We start from the raw sequence: 17,274 nt of genomic DNA on the forward strand, positions 1-17,274 counted from the left end.
TCACATTTTATAGGCTTTTTTTAAATTGGGAAACACACAGAAATGTTTAAAAAGTGTCTGGGTAAAGGGTGGTTCAATGGGACTAATCGAACAATCAGCGGCAGTATTATAGCCTGAATGGCCTGTTACTCGCCTTTCATGATTTTACAATATTGCTCATTTTACAACAAGTCATTAATCAATTTATTTTAAATGGGTAAAGGTGATTTAAAATAATAATCAGGTTGATTGCAATGTTAAAAATGTTAAGGACTTATATTTATATCACTATGACTCATTTTGTATCATTTTCATGTTCTTTCCTATCTCACCACTCCTGGTTAAAACTGTACCTGTACACTGTGTTCCTGGATTTGCCGGATTGGTATCCATCGTTCCCACTAAACAGCTACACATGAAATTCCCTGGAGTGTTTGTACAGGTGGCTAATGCAGAGCATGTGTTGTTCCCCGTCTGACACTCGTCAATGTCTGAAACGAGAAACAGACCAAAGCTATCAATCGGAGCAAAAATTACTTAAATGCAAATGATTTCAAGTCATGTTCTGAATAACAATCATGTTCAACTTCAAAATGTTAATTCAGTCTCTGGCTCCACTGATGCTGCCTGACCTGCACAGTATTTCCAGCAATTTCTGAGTTTATTTCAGGCACCCTCTGTCTGCAGTATTTTCTGTTTCTTTAATGTGGTCACCACCACCTTCACATGGAGAACCAGGGCCAGCCAATAAATGCTGGCCCAGCCAGCAATGCCCACATTCCGTGAGTGAATAAAGAAAGATGTAGGTATGACTCCATTAGTACCTCCCCCTGATTATTACATCGACCATTTTTATTTTAGTATCAGATAAACATGCCAAGGATTCATATATTAATGTCACCGAGACTCATTTAGAAATTAATTTCATTTCATAACAATCTCACCACTGCTTGTTTAAACCATTCAGATCTTTACCTGTGCACTGTGTTCCTGGGTTTGCTGGATTGGTATCCATTGTTCCCGTTAAACAGTTACACATGAAATTCCCTGGAGTGTTTGTGCAGGTGGCTAATGCAGAGCATTTGTTGCTCCCCGTCTGACACTCGTCAATATCTGAAACAAAAAAAAATCAAAACAATCAGCAAGAGCAAAATTTACTTTAATCCATTGGTTTCAAGTCATGTTAAAGTCAGGCAATGTCCTACCTTCACAGATCCTTCCTGGTGTATTCGGTCTTGCGTCATTGAACCCAACATTGCACTGACAAGTGAAAGTTGTGTTCTGTTGTATACAAGTTCCATTACCTGAACAGTCGTTCAGCCCTGACTGGCATCTGTCCCTCTCTGCATTGGAGAGGGAAGATCCATGTTAGAAAATCAAATAAAATGATTTAGGAGAGTTAATACAATTAAATAAAGACCATGTCTGATAATACCGTTTTTCCATAACCATAATGCAAGAGAAAACATGTTATGTGACTGTTCGACTTCCTGCACTTTACATTCTGCCTGTCTCTCTTTACTTCACTGTTGAAAGTTTCCTGATGATACAAGAGTAGGTTCCTCAGTCCAGCTCATGGCAATCTGTCCAATTTGAATCATGAATAGTGATTGAGCAATTAAACAACGAGTTAGAGGAAATAGTCCCTTCTTCAATAGTAGGGAAGACTAGCAGGACAGTGCAAAAGTCAGAGCTGAAACATTTGCAATCATCTTTAGCTAGATATGATCAGATGGTCCATTTTGGCCTCCTCATGAGCTCCCTATAATATAGATAGCAAGCTTTATTCCCTATTGAGTCTGCACTGCCACTTGATAAGATCACAGCTAGTCTGATTGTAATCTCAAATCCACATTCCTGTCTAACACTGACAACCTTTCACCCTCATGCTTAACATGAGGGTATCTTTCGCTGCCTTAAAAACATTCGGGAATCTTGCTTCCATCGCCTTGTCAGGAAAAGAGGTACACAGACTCATGACATTTTGTGAGAAGAAATTTTTGCTGTATCTCGGTAATAAATGGGTGACTCCTTATTTTTAAGTATTGGCCCTTAATTCAAGACTTTTCTCATAACAGAAAATACTCTCTCTACACCTACCCTTTCAGCCCACTTCACAATCTTCAATTGAGGCACTTCTTACTTTCTAAACTGCAGCAGATACGAGCCTAGACAGTCCAACATTCATCAGAAAATACCTCCATTCCAGCTATTAGTCCAGTAAACCTTCTGAGAACTGCTTCCATCACATTTACATCCTTCTTTAGACAGTGAAAGTCAATCTGTGCAAAGTATCCAGTTATGGTCTTACCAGTGCTTTGCATAATTGAAGCATGCCCCTCCTACTCTTGCATTCAATTCCTCTCACAGTAAATGGCAACATTCTATTAGTTTTATTAGCAATGTCCTTCTGCATTCATAAGGGTCAGCACCACATCTTCTTTCTGCGACCTCACACTCACTAGAGCCCTGCTACTTTACACAAATCTCGCCAACACACATGGGCTACTAACCTCACCATTGCAAGCAGCATCTCTATTCAACTGCCTTCACTTAACTCATTCTCCACAACTACTAACCCTTCATGGCCTCTGACTAAAGCTGGGCGCCATCCACTGAGGCTGGCAGTCTCCAGGAATGTACAAAGTGAGTTACCACTGAGAGGTTAAGAGCCATGAGCTTGATCCATGAGCCAGATGGAAGAGCTGGCTGTGTGTCCCTGGGATTAAGTCATGTGCAAGTCAAGGCTCATCAGCTTCAAAGTGAAGTCAAGATAGACAGATAGATATTCGAAGAATATTCAGCACAATACTTACCCGTTATGGTGACTGAACTATTACTATCCAGTGCTTTAGCTGCAGCACCAACAGCAGTGAGGAGGCTGCTTCTGTTAACTGTTGAGGTGTCATTCAACACAGACAGGAAATTTACCACTACACTTCCATTTTGGAAGCCAACAATGAAGATGTTAAAACTACGATCATCGAGATTGGTCTGAGTTCTTGGCACAACCTAAAAACAAAGTACAAATGTTATTTATTTATGATTAAGGCACACTAGAACCTTCCATTCATGCCATTATTCACCCACCTTCTTATCCATTTAGCTACCATTTCCCCCATTTATCCAGTCACACCCATGTCCACCAATTCATCCATCCAGAGTCCCATTCTTCTATCTGTCCATTCATCTATTTTTCCAACCAAATCCTACCAGTCAGAGTAAATGCAATCCACACGGAATGCCAGTGCGTGTTTAAAACTGAGAAAGCAGACTCACTGACCCTAACAGTGGAGATCACTTTTTACAAAAGAGAGATAAAGCAAGCACAAGAATAATTGAACTCACTGTGTTTATAAAACTGTCAGACAGGTTCCTGTAGGCTTCACTCGCAGGATTTTTCAGGTCATTGGAGAATACTCTCGATCGCAATATCACCTGCATTCTGAACGCAATTTTGTCTGAACAAACAGTGACAAATCCATTAGCTGTTTTGCTGAAAGGTACATTGAACTGCATTCAAACACCAAAACATGTCCCTCCAGATTCACAAAATATGAGTAACTCTGTGTACAAATAACTTATTCCCATTCTAGAGAAAAGGTTCCAGTGCACAAAGGGATAACACTGCCATAAAATCATGCCAGGTCTTCATTTAAAGCGTGTCTTATCATCTCTTTGCTTAAGTTTCAGTGGAAGAAAGGGCTAATCCATACAGACTGGGGAATATTTATTCCAGAGGGAAAAAGCAGTCAAACATGATATTAATGTACTGGACCTTCATTTTGAGGACTTCTCAGTGAGTCAGACCAGCATGTGCCAGTTGCCATGTTTACTTAGGTTACTTTCTGGGGTGCTAGGCAGGTTGTACAACTGATAATCTAATCTTTAAAAAAATTACTTACCTACAGTGTGGAAACAGGCCCTTCGGCCAAACAAGTCCACACTGACCCTCCGAAGAGTAACCCACCCAGACCCATTTCCCTCTGACTAATGCATCTAACACTATGGGCAATTTACCATGGCCAATTCACCTGGCCTGCACATCTCTTGGAGGAAACCCCAGCAGACACAGGGAGAATGTGCAAACTCCACACAAACAGTCGCCCAAGGCTAGAATTGAACCGGAGACCCTGTTGCTGTGAAGCAGCAGCGCTAACCATTGAGCCACCATGCCATGGTGAAATGCTTTAGAGATGAAGAGGTAATGATGGTGTATTGGTAATGTGAGTTAAATGGCTAAATTGGAAACCCTTGAAGAAGTCAAATCACCAGAATCATGTCTCAGAGTACTCATTAATGGTAATCCCACTTTTCTTCTTGCTAACAGCCAACCAACACTCATGTGGCTCGGTGGTAGTGTTCCTACCACTAGACAGAGAGAGCCAAGTTCCAGTCCTGCCTGTTCCAGCAGTGTGCAATAGCATCACTTAAAAGATTGATTGGAAACATATAAAACAACTTGCCTGTAATGGTACTGTAAATGTGTGGCAGTTAGTGAGTTATATTCCCAATGTTTTATATTGTCACTGAAGTGGTTGTGCAATATTCTAAGTAAACCACTTAAAGAAAAGAAAACATTTGTAGAGACAATTAAAATGTGATTAAGAGAACATCTGAATGGCATCATCATGAAAGGCCAGAGAAAATAAAACCCACTTACTATTGCAGTTGCTGACTTTAGACACCATGCAGTCCGACAAAGCACAAATATTTCCACTGTTGAGGAAACAGATATTGGGATCTGTATGGAGATGGAAATAATATTTTAGCCGATTTAAATAAAGTATTTCCTTCAATAGTCAGGCATCATTGGAAGATAAACACTTCTAAATGAGATGTTCTTTCTCCTGTGACTGTCATTCATTGTTCCAGAGTCACAGAACTGTAATGATACTGAAAGAGGCTATTAAGCCCATTACATCTATACTAGTCCTCCAAATGAGCACCAGCATTAGTGCAATTCTCCCACCCTTTCCATATAACCTCACAGATTATTTCTAAATGAAAAATCATCTCATAACCTTTCGGACACCTTGATTGAACCTACCTTGACTATACTTTAGTGAAACCATTTCTTCTCACATCACATTTGCTACTTTTGGAACTTATGTCTCTGCTCTCTCATTTTTGATCTTTTTTTGTGACAAAGAATGATTTTTCACTGTATACTCTGCCCAGGTCTCTCCTAAAAACTTCAGTCAAACTTAGCAATCTTCTCCCCAAACAAAACAGTCCCATTGTCTCCAATCTATCTTCACAATGGAATCATCCTCATAACGTTCTTCAGCACTCCCTCTAGTGAGTTCACATCATTCTTAAGATGGAACTTGGAGATTTGCAGATAAAACAGATAACGTTGGAGAAACTCAGCAGGTCTGGAAATATCAAAGGCTCAGGCAGATCTTCTCTACCACTTCCTGTTTTGATTATAGTTTTTATCATGGATTACCAGGTACAGCAGTATCTTGTCTTAGTGTGTTATAAAGTGCACTTCTTTGATGTCCAAACTAAATAACAAAAGAGGAACTATTAGCTAACTTCAGTGGACTAAATAGGACAACTCTTTTAAGGGAGTCTCTCTGCTATAACTTCAACAAGACAAGACAAGCCTGGACACTCTATACTTGTAAACTGCTGATGGATGTATCTTCCACTTGGCACTGTAACCCTCCAGTGACTTTGCTTTACTCACTCGCAGGATTGGGAGATCACTGAGCATTTATTGCTCATCCTTAATTGCCCAGAGGGCTGTTAAGAGGCAATCACGTTGCTGTGTGTCAGGTGTCACATGTAGGCCAAACTAGGTAAGAACATCTGTTTCAGTACCTAAAGGACATTAGTGAACGAGATGAGTTTTCTTTCTGACAAAAACAATAATGAATTGATGGTCATCATTAGACTCTTAATTTAGATTTTTGTTGAATTCAAATTCCACCATCTGCCGACGCAGGATTCGAACCCGGGTACCAGAACATTTCCTGGGTCTCAAGGTTAACAGTTCAATGATAAGGATGGTGGTCATCAGACATAATGATATCTCAAGCTCAGACAGGGCAGGCAATGCAGGACATAGCCAACTCATGAGAGGGGAAAGAAAATTAAGGAGGAAAGCTGAAATACTTTAAAGAGCTTTCCTGTGACACACTGGGCAGGTATTAAAATGAACTAGGAGAAAGTGAGGACTGCAAATGCTGGAGATCAGAGCTGAAAAATTTGTTGCTGGAAAAGCACAGCAGGTCAGGCAGCATCCAAGGAGCAGGTGAATTGACGTTTCGGGCATAAGTCCTTCTTCAGGAATGAGGAAGGTGTGCCAAGCAGGCTAAGATAAAAGGTAGGGAGGAGGGACTTGGGGGAGGGGCGTTGGGAATGAGTTGGTGGAAGGAGATTAAGGTGAGGGTGATAGGCTGGAGAGGGGGTGGGAGCGGAGAGGTCGGGAAGAAGATTGCAGGTCAAGAAAGCGGTGCTGAGTCCAAGGATTGGGACTGAGATAAGGTGGGGGGAGGGGAAAATGAGGAAGCTGGAGAAATCTACATTCATCCCTTGTGGTTGGAGGATTCCTAGGCAGAAGATGAGGCGCTCTTCCTCCAGGCGTCATGTTGCCATGGTCTGGCGATGGAGGAGGCCAAGGACCTGCATGTCCTTGGCGGAGTGGAAGAGGGAGTTAAAGTGTTCAGCCACGGGGCGGTTGGGTTGGTTGGTGCGGGTGTCCCAGAGGTGTTCTCTGAAACGTTCCGCAAGTCGGCGGCCTGTCTCCCCAATGTAGAGGAGGCCACATCGGGTGAAGTGGATGCAGTAAATGATGTGTGTGGAGGTGCAGGTGAATTTGTGATGGATATGGAAGGATCCCTTGGGGCCTTGGAGGGAAGTGAGGGGGTAGGTGTGGGCGCAAGTTTTGCATTTTTGCGGTTGCAGGGGAAGGTGCCGGGAGTGGAGGTTGGGTTGGTGGGGGGTGTGTACCTGACGAGGGAGTCGCGGAGGGAGTGGTCTTTCTGGAACTCTGATAGGGGAGGGGAGGGAAATATATCCGTGGTGGTGGGGTCTGTTGGAGGTGGCGGAAATGACGGAGGATGATACGATGTATCTGGAGGTTGGTGGGGTGCTAGGTGAGGACCAGTGGGGTTCTGTCCTGGTGGCGATTGGAGGGTGGAGTTCAAGGGCAGAGGAGCGGGAAGTGGAGGAGATGCGGTAGAGGTATTAAAATGAAGTCACCTGCAGTCAATTGGCATTTTCTATTTCACCAGTCAGGACTTCCACACAGCTCAAATCTCAAGCTGTGGCTACAGATGGGATTGGGCTGAACTTGCACACTTTTAGAGTCCGCCTAATTCCATAGATCACCATCACTCACTTCTACCTCCTGCACTGCAGGTTCCACACAACTGAGACTGGCCAAAGCTGATGCAATTTCCTGAACGTCCAAAATGGAGTCAAAATGTCTCAAGTGTACGATTGGCTCAACCGGGAATCTAAACATTTACCCACCCATTCTATTATGATGCTGTCAGAAATTCTGTCCATTTTAACTCTTTCTGCTATCCCACCATTCTGGTTCAGGTCGTTCTGATCGTTACCTCTGCACTGTGTTCCTGGGTTTGCTGGATTGCTATCGATAATTCCCTGGAAGCAGCTACAAGTGAAATTCCCTGGAGTGTTCCTGCAGACAGCTAAATCAGAGCATGTGTTGTTCCCAGTCTGACACTCGTCAATATCTGAAACAAGAAACAGATCAAAACATTCAGCTGGGCAAAAGTAACATTAACCAGAATGATTTTTATATCATATCTTTGTAGACCCTGCCTTATATCTTGGGTTTTGTTACCTCAGAACTCAGCATTGCACTGACAAGTGCAAGTTGCACTTTGTCTGAGACAAGTTCCAATACTGAATGACACGAACAGTCATTCACCTGTCAACAGAAAGTCACTAGATTTGAAATGTAAACTCTTTTCTTTCTCTGCTGATGCTTCTCCAGCAATCTCTGTTTTCCTGTTTATCAGATATGCAGGTTTTTTTATTCACTCATGGGACGAAGGTGTCGCTGGCTAGGCCAATATTTCCTGCCAATCCTTAATTGCCCAGAGGGCTGTGAAGAGGTAGCCATGTTGTTGTGGGTCTGGAGTCACATATTGGTCGGACCAGGTGGTAGATTTCCTTGGGGAGAAAGTGAGGTCTGCAGACGCTGGAGATCAAAGCTGAAACTTTATTGCTGGAACAGCACAGCAGGTCAGGCAGCATCTAGGGAACAGAAGATTCGACGTTTCGGGCACATGCCCTTCTTCAGGAATGAGCAGAGAGTGTTCAGCAGGAGAAGATAAAAGGTAGGGAGGAGGGACTTGGAGGAGGGGCATTGGGTAGATTTCCTTCCCTGAAGGACATTAGTGAACCAGATGGGTTTTTCCTGATAATCAACAATGGTTTCATGGTCATCATTAGATTTTTTTTAATTGAATTTAAATTCTACCACTGTAATGGGTGGGATTTAAACCCAGGTCCTCAGAACATTAGCTGAGTTTCCCACATTATTGCTCCAGTGATAATACCACTAAGCCATCACCTCCACGATACTGCTTGACCTGATGAGTATTTCCAACAATTTCTGTGTTCATGATCGTTTATTTTATCTTGGTCACTCAGCCTGTCTGTCTGTCTCTCTGTTTGTCTCTCTCTCTCTCTCTCTCCCTCTCTGTGTACTACCTTCTAAGAGACGATTAGTGAGGAGCAATAAATGCTGGCCTCACCAGGGACAATGACAACCCGCTGTTTCCTTTTCTCAAATGGAAAGCACATACAGGGTATATAATTTTTAAGAAGGATCTGGGTCTGGGGAAAGGGAAATCCAATGGGACTAATCATAGAAAGCTTTCAAATAATGAGCAGCATAATTGTAGGCTGATAGGCCTCTTACAAGCCCTGGAAAATTTCATGATTTTACAAAATTCCTCAAAATGTTCCTCTAAGAATTTAACCAAGTAATTAATTTTAAATGGGTAAAGGAGTTTTAAAGTAACAATCAGGATGATTGCAATGTTAAAAATGTTTAGGACTTGCATATTTATATCACAATGACTCATTCTGCATCATTTTCATGCTCTTTCCTATCTCACCACTCCTGGTTAAAACTGTACCTGTACACTGTGTTCCTGGATTTGCCGGATTGGTATCCATCGTTCCCACTAAACAGCTACATGTGAAATTCCCTGGAGTGTTTGTACAGGTGGCTAATGCAGAGCATGTGTTGTTCCCCGTCTGACACTCGTCAATGTCTGAAACGAGAAACAGATCAAAGCTATCAATCGGAGCAAAAATTACTTTAATGCAAATGATTTCAAGTCACGTTCTGAATAACAATCATGTTCAACTTCAAAATGTTAATTCAGATTCTGGCTCCACTGATGCTGTCTGGCCTGCAGTGTATTGCCAGCAATTTCTGAGTTTATTTCAGGCACCCTCTGTCTGCAGTATTTTCTGGGTTTTTTTTATGAGGATCACCACCACCTTCACATGGAGAACCAGGGCCAGCCAATAAATGCTGACCCAGCCAGCAATGCCCACATTCCATGAGTGAATAAAGAAAGATGTAGGTATGACTCCATCTGTAACTCCCCCTGATTATTACACCGGCATTTATTTTATTTTAGTATCAGATAAACATGCCAAGGATTCAAATATTAATGTCACTGAGACTCATTTAGAAATTAATTTCATTTCATAACTATCTCACCACTGTTTGTTTAAACTGTTCAGGTCTTTACCTATGCACTGTGTTCCTGGATTTGCCGGATTGGTGTCCGTCGTTCCCGCTAAACAGCTGCACGTGAAATTCCCTGGAGTGTTTGTACAGGTGGCTAATGCAGAGCATGTGTTGTTCCCCGTCTGACACTCGTCAATGTCTGAAACGAGAAACAGATCAAAACCATTAATAGGAGAAAAAATTTCTTTAATGCAAACAATTTCAAGTCATGTTCTGGATAATAATCATATTCAAGTTGTTAACTTAATTTAATTTAATTTACTTCAAAATGTTAATTCAGTCTCTGCCTCCACTGATGCTGTCTGTCCTACAGAGGAATTCCAGGATTTCTGTTTTTATTTTAGGCACCCGCTGTGTCGTGATTGGAACCATAACCAAATGGTTCTCATTGATTATGAAATCCTTGTCTGGGGTTGTTAACCTGGGTCAATCAGGGAACCCTGGCTGACAGATGTAAACAGGAGATTCAGAGAGTGTTCTCATTCTAGGGACTGGCTCTAAGCTGGCTGGTCACAGCCCTATGTACAGTGCACATGTAAATAAAGGGTGACTTGGTGATGGGAGACTGGCCTTCTTACACTGTCATAAGTTTTTCTTTTGTGGAGATCACAAACACCCTCATAAGGATAACGGGACAAAAAAAAGTGATCAAAACAATCACCAATAGCAAAATTTACTTTAATCCAATGGTTTCAAGTCATGTCAAATTCAGGCAATGTCTTACCTTCACAGATCCTTCCTGGTGTATCGGGGCTTGTATCATTAAATCCAGCATTGCACTGACAAGTGTAAGTTGAGTTTTGTCTTATACAAGTCCCATTACCAGAACAATCATTGATCTCAGGTTGGCAGCTGTCCCTCTCTACAATGAAAAGGGAAAATACATGTTAGACAATCAATAAAGATAATTTAAAAGACTTAATACAATTAAATAAAGACCATGTCTGGTAACGCTGTTTTTTTTCCATAACCATAATGCAAGAGCAAGCATGTTATCTGATTGTTCACTTTGCTGCACTTGACATTCTGCCCACCTCTCTCTCTCTCTCTCTCCCCTGCTGTTGATAGTTTCCTGATGATACAATGACAAGAGTAGGTTACTCTGTCTAGCTCATGCAGTCTGGTCACATCGAATCATGAATGGTGATTGACCAATTAAACAATGAGTTAGAGGAAACAGTCCCTTCTTTAATATTCGGGAAGACCAGCAGGACAGTGCAAAAGACAGGGCTGAAGCATTTGCAACACCTTTAGCCAATATGGTGAGTATCCTGCTTTCCTGAACTTTGACCATCCCTCTTTATTGTCTTAATACCACACCTAATGAAGATAGTCAACCTTCCACCTTTTCTTAGCTTCTTGCCATTCCTAAATGTTTTGTACTCTTCAGTAATCATGTACTAATCCATATCATCCTGAAGCCCTACCCGTGTAATAGCTGCAGTCCTATACTTACTCATTTCTACTTGCACTCAGAGTCCATTTGTTTAATGTCTAGTGTGACGTGCATTACGACACAGAGCCTTTCGCTCTCCATCCATCCTGAGAGATCTTCACAGAGAGGTTATCAAATAAAATAGATACAGAGCCAAAGTGCCAGATGTTAAGAAAGACAATCACCAGAATTGGGTTTTATTAATGAGGTTAAAATGTTTAAACAAGGCAGAAGGGGTGAGCTGGGAGAATTTGAGGGAAAATTCCAGAATGCAAGGTATTAATACATGGTGTCAAAGAAGCTAATAATGCGGTTATCATAAAAATGGATGGAAAAAAAGGTAAGAAATGGAGGGTATGTTATGTTATATCATCTGGTAAAATCTTTACTATAATTGACATATTAGCAAGATTTATTGTCAAATATCTTACCTGCTATATTAGTGTTTGTAATATCTATGTCAAACTCTGTACTCCTGTTTAAGGAATTAGCAAATTCTTCTTTGGTTTCATTCAAAGTAACATTTTCATCTAATGACAGTACAATGTCAAAGTTCACGTCCACACTCCCTGGTGTAAGACGAAGTATGACAATTCTCAGGAGATTGCGATTGTACAAGGATAAGAATCTCTGGGTTACTCTGCGAAGCAACTGAAGCAAATGAAACATAGTCCATGATTAAAATCTGCATTTAGACTTTATTCTGCTATTCCACCCTCTCCCACCATTAATTGTCCTTCCATTGCTTTTGAAGAAACTACCGCTTGACCCACCTTCGCCATCTATGCGATATTTGACAATCCCAGTCCTCAGTTTCCATAATAAGAAAGAACAATTGTCAATCATAGAATCCCTAAAGTGTGAAAGCAGACCATTCAACCCATAAAGTAACCACCAACCTTCCAAAAGACATCCCACCAACACCTACCCTCTACCATATCCCTATTACCCTGCATTTCTCATGGTTAATCCACCGAGCCTGCATATCTTTGGACACTATGGACTATTGAGCATGGTCAATCCCCTGAATCTGCACGCCTTTGCACTATGGGAGGAAATTAGAGCACCCAGACGAAATCCACGCAGTCGCAGGGAGAATGCGCAAACTCCATGCAGACACTTGCTTGAGGCTGCAATCAACTCTGGGTCTCTGGCACTGTGGAGCAGCAGCAGTGCTAACCACTGAGCCACTATACTGTCCAATCTTTCACTTCCACAAAATCAAATGCACACTGTATATCGTTTTTTGTTAATTAATCATTATTTCAACATAAAAGAGCTAACGAGAAAAAAAACTTACATCTTGAATGAAATTCTTTACAAATTCCTTGTATATCTGACTTGTTCTGTCTCGAAGTTGTGGTACAAAAGTCCTGTTTCTAATTCTTGTCCTTGCTTTCAGCACTTTAGCACCTTCGGATAGCAAAAAAGACAGTATTAAAAGTTCGCAAAACCCAAAGTTTTGGGCGGCACGGTGGCTCAGTGGTTAGCACTGCTGCCTCACAGTCTGGATCAGTGGTGCTGGAAGAGCACAGCAATTCAGGCAGCATCCAAGGACAGGCAAAATCCACGTTTCGGGCAAAAGCCCTTCATCAGGAATAAAGGCAGAGAGCCTGAAGCATGGAGAGATAAGCTAGAGGAGGGTGGGGGTGGGAATAGAGTAGCATAGAGTACAATAGGTCAGTGGGGGAGGAGATGAAGGTGATAGGTCAGGGAGGAGAGGGTGGAGTGGATAGGTGGAAAAGGAGCTGGGCAGGTCGGACAAGTTCGGACAAGTCAAGGGGACAGTGTTGAACTGGAGGTTAGAAACTAGGATGAGGTGGGGGAAGGGGAAATGAGGAAGCTGTTGAAGTCCACATTGATGCCCTGGAGTTGAAGTGTTCCGAGGCGGAAGATGAGGCGTTCTTCTTCCATGCGTCTGGTGGTGAGGGAGCGGCAGTGGAGGAGGCCCAGGACCTCCATGTCCTCGGCAGAGTGGGAGGGGGAGTTGAAATGTTGGGCCACAGGGCGGTGTGGTTGATTGGTGCGGGTGTCTCGGAGATGTTCCCAAAAGCGCTCTGCTAGGAGGCGCCCAGTCTCCCCAATGTAGAGGAGACTGCATCGGGAGCAACGGATACAATAAATGATGTTAGTGGATTTGCAGGTAAAACTTTGATGGATGTGGAAGGCTCCTTTAGGGCCTTGGATAGAGGTGAGGGAGGAGGTGTGGGCACAGGTTTTACAGTTCCTGCGGTGGCAGGGGAAAGTGCCAGGATGGGAGGGTGGGTCGTAGGGGGACATGGACCTGACCAGGTAGTCACGGAGGGAACGGTCTTTGCGGAAGGCAGAGAGGGGTGGGGAGAGAAATATATCCCTGGTGGTAGGGTCTGTTTGGAGGTGGCGAAAATGTCGGCGGATGATTTGGTTTATGCGAAGGTTGGTAGGGTGGAAGGTGAGCACCAGGGGCGTTCTGTCCTTGTTGCGGTTGGAGGGGTTGGGTCTGAGGGTGGAGGTGCGGGATGTGGACGAGATGCGTTGGAGGGCATCTTTAACCACGTGGGAAGGAAAATTGCGGGAAATTCCGAAAAACCGTTCCCCACCCCTCTCCGCCTTCCGCAAAGACCGTTCCCTCCGTGAGTACCTGGTCAGGTCCATGCCCCCCTACGACCCACCCTCCCATCCTGGCACTTTCCCCTGCCACCGCAGGAACTGTAAAACCTGTGCCCACACCTCCTCCCTCACCTCTATCCAAGGCCCTAAAGGAGCCTTCCACATCCATCAAAGTTTTACCTGCAAATCCACTAACATCATTTATTGTATCCGTTGCTTCCGATGCGGTCTCCTCTACATTGGGGAGACTGGGCGCCTCCTAGCAGAGCGCTTTAGGGAACATCTCCGAGACACCCGCACCAATCAACCACACCGCCCCGTGGCCCAACATTTCAACTCCCCCTCCCACTCTGCCAAGGACATGGAGGTCCTGGGCCTCCTCCACTGCTGCTCCCTCACCACCAGATGCATGGAAGAAGAACGCCTCATCTTCCGCCTCGGAACACTTCAACCCCAGGGCATCAATGTGGACTTCAACAGCTTCCTCATTTTCCCTTCCCCCACCTCATCCTAGTTTCTAACCTCCAGTTCAACACTGTCCCCTTGACTTGTCCGAACTTGTCCGACCTGCCCAGCTCCTTTTCCACCTATCCACTCCACCCTCTCCTCCCTGACCTATCACCTTCATCTCCTCCCCCACTGACCTATTGTCCTCTATGCTACTCTATTCCCACCCCCACCCTCCTCTAGCTTATCTCTCCACGCTTCAGGCTCTCTGCCTTTATTCCTGATGAAGGGCTTTTGCCCGAAACGTGGATTTTGCCTGTCCTTGGATGCTGCCTGAATTGCTGTGCTCTTCCAGCACCACTGATCCAGAATCTGGTTTCCAGCATCTGCAGTCATTGTTTTTACCCTGCTGCCTCATAGTGCCAGGGACCTAGGGTCAATTCCCACCTTGGGCAATTGTCTGTGTGGGTTTCCTCCCACAAACCAAAAATGTATAGGTTAGGTGAATTGGCCATGCTCAATTGCCCGTAGTGTTAGGTGCATTAGTCAGAGGTAAATGTAGGGGGATGGGTTGCTCTTCGGCAGGTCGGTGTGGACTTGTTGGGCCGAAGGGCCTGTTTCCACACTGTAGGGAATATAATCTGATCCAAAGTGTATATAACAAACAATATTCCTGTTGACCTTATGAGCAAACAGTGGTGTGGACAACTAGATCAAGATAATTGCCTCCTAGTATAAGAACTATGAAATGATGAATGGAGTGTATGAGTGCAAGGCTTTGGGGTTTTATTCAGTAAGTATACCTCCTTCAATGGAAACTCAGTTATAGACCAGTTTTTGTAACGTTGAAATGTCGTAAGCTCTCCTGAAGCCTTGTCAGACCAGGATTTCCCTCATTTTTTAGAGAAGCACCCAAGACATAAGGAAAAAGTTTACCTTGTCTGAGACAAAAACCGAAAGAGCTGCAGATGCTGGAAATCAGAAACAAAAACAAAAACAGACATTGCTGGAAAAGCTCAGCAGGTCTGGCAGCATCTGTGGAGAGAAATCAGAGTTAATGCTTCAGGTCTCAGAACTCCTCAAGAAGTGTCACCGGACTCGAAATACTACCCCTGATTTCTCTCCACAGACGCTGCCAGACCTGCTGAGCTTTTCCAGCAATTTCTGCTTTTGTGCTTTCTCTGAATACTTAAGACTTTCACATTTAAGAACAGATATGCTACGTTATGTATGTTGCGAAGAAATCTCGAGGGGCATGGATAGAATAAATAGACAAAGTCTTTTCCCTGGGGTGGGGGAGTCCAGAAATAGAGAGCATAGGTTTAGGGTGAGAGGGGAAAGATATAAAAGGGACCTAAGGGGCATTTTTTTCATGCAGAGGGGATACGTATATAAATGAGCTGCCAGAGGAAGTGATGGAGACTGGTACAATTGCAATATTTAAAAGGCATTTGGATGGGTATATGAATAGGAAGGGTTTGGAAGGATATGGGCCAGGTGCTGGCAAGTGGCACTAAATTAGGTTGGGATATCTGGTCGGCATGGAAGAGTTGGACCAAAGGGTCTGATTCCATGCTGTACATCGCTATGACTCTATGACTGTTTTGCTGAGGAGATTGTGTATTCCGTCTTTGTGATGATTGGTGTAGAGACCAGCTACCACATATTATTTCCAACAGTGGGAGGTGCCTTTGAGTCAGAGGGCAGCCTCTGGCTGCTAAGATGGTGACCTGCCACTTTCACAGAGTCGGGATCCTAGCCCAGGGCAGCTGATATAGATATAGACCTGCCCACATTGTCACCACTGGGAATGGAAGGCTGATGTCTCCACTTCCAGTCATACTTCCAGAATGCATTGTGGCTGGGTGGGAGGCTGGAAGGAAAATCCATCCATCTTCTGGCATTAGTAAAGCAGAAAAACACCATGAAAGGCTGACGTAATCTGTGTGAGCCAAGTCCAACCCTTTACGCAGTCCCTGAGGTTTGGCAGGGATAATTCAGCAATAGTCCAGGGAATGGAATCGTACAGTACATTGTTACTTAAGCCTTAACATTGAAGACTTACGTGTCCGGATTCTTCTTTGTATTGACTGTTGTTGGCTGCAAGAGTTTACCAAGACCAAAACGTTATAGTTAACATCAGGAAGCAGATCCCTGAATACTGCTTTTTTTTTGTTTGTCGTAAATTTCAATTCTTCACTAGTTGTACTGGTTAAAATGACCTCATATACAGTCAGGGTGAATACATTCTTGGTGTTCCAGGAAATGGAAATTTCATGACTTGTCACACGAATCAGATTTATACGCACAAACCGGATTGGAACTGAAAGAGAAATACATTATGAATGTTTAACAATGAGCATTCATTAATTTCTTACTTGAAAAGAAAGACTTCCACAGAACAGGTGCAACAAAATGAGCCAAATGTCCGCCTTACACTATGCTGTAACAGTTCTGTGATTCTATGTACAGGATTAACAATGGATCGTTTTTTCAGTGGTGTTAACTTAAGGTGAAATATTGGCCAGGGTACAGGGAGACAACAAACCTTTCTGTTTGGCTTGATTATTGTACAAAGTTAAAAATCACACAACACCAGGTTATAGTCCAACAGATTTATTTGGAAGTACTAGCTTTCAGAGCGCTGCTCCTTTGTCAGGTATCTAGTTGTGTGATTTTTAACTTTGTCCACTCCAGTCCAACACCAGCACCTCCTCAGCTTGATTATTGTAGACACAATCAATTAGAGGAACACTCACTTTAACATCTCACTTGAGGGACAGCACCATGTGACAATGTAGAAATCCCCCCAGTACGTTGTGCAGTAATGGTCAAGAGATTACTTTCGATTACGCTTTAGTTCTGTAGTGAGGATGTAAACTCACAAACCAAAACAGGCACACCCCAACAAAGGGATGGCATGGTGGCTCAGTGGTTAGAACTGCTGCCTCCCAACGCCAGGGATCTGGGTTTGATTCCTCCTTCGGGCAACTATGGAGTTTGCAGTTCTCCCCGTGTCTGTGAGAACTCCCCCTGGGTGCTTTAGTTTTGTCACACAGTCAAAAGATGT

The 17,274-nt window shown here is 43.4% G+C and overlaps 1 protein-coding gene across 1 annotated transcript in view; it reads right to left on the reverse strand.

Moving 5' to 3' along the window:
* LOC122554847 (uncharacterized) overlaps positions 1–17,274 on the reverse strand; it is a 33,228-nt gene that overhangs the window by 12,771 nt on the left and 3,183 nt on the right. The window contains exons 2-14 of the mRNA XM_087992477.1: positions 16,270–16,527; positions 12,469–12,581; positions 11,600–11,819; positions 10,458–10,595; positions 9,735–9,872; positions 9,108–9,245; positions 7,554–7,691; positions 4,643–4,723; positions 3,328–3,440; positions 2,796–2,991; positions 1,185–1,322; positions 955–1,092; positions 333–470 (exon numbers count right to left, since the gene is read on the reverse strand). Coding sequence (XP_087848603.1) covers positions 333–470; positions 955–1,092; positions 1,185–1,322; positions 2,796–2,991; positions 3,328–3,440; positions 4,643–4,723; positions 7,554–7,691; positions 9,108–9,245; positions 9,735–9,872; positions 10,458–10,595; positions 11,600–11,819; positions 12,469–12,581; positions 16,270–16,527 — 1,947 coding nt within the window. The remainder of the gene's footprint in view (positions 1–332; positions 471–954; positions 1,093–1,184; positions 1,323–2,795; positions 2,992–3,327; positions 3,441–4,642; positions 4,724–7,553; positions 7,692–9,107; positions 9,246–9,734; positions 9,873–10,457; positions 10,596–11,599; positions 11,820–12,468; positions 12,582–16,269; positions 16,528–17,274) is intronic.

This window comes from Chiloscyllium plagiosum, unplaced genomic scaffold (assembly GCF_037043375.1).
Source record: "Chiloscyllium plagiosum isolate Xiang-an unplaced genomic scaffold, Cpla_swu_hap1 HiC_scaffold_12, whole genome shotgun sequence".
Taxonomy (NCBI): Eukaryota; Metazoa; Chordata; class Chondrichthyes; order Orectolobiformes; family Hemiscylliidae; genus Chiloscyllium; species Chiloscyllium plagiosum.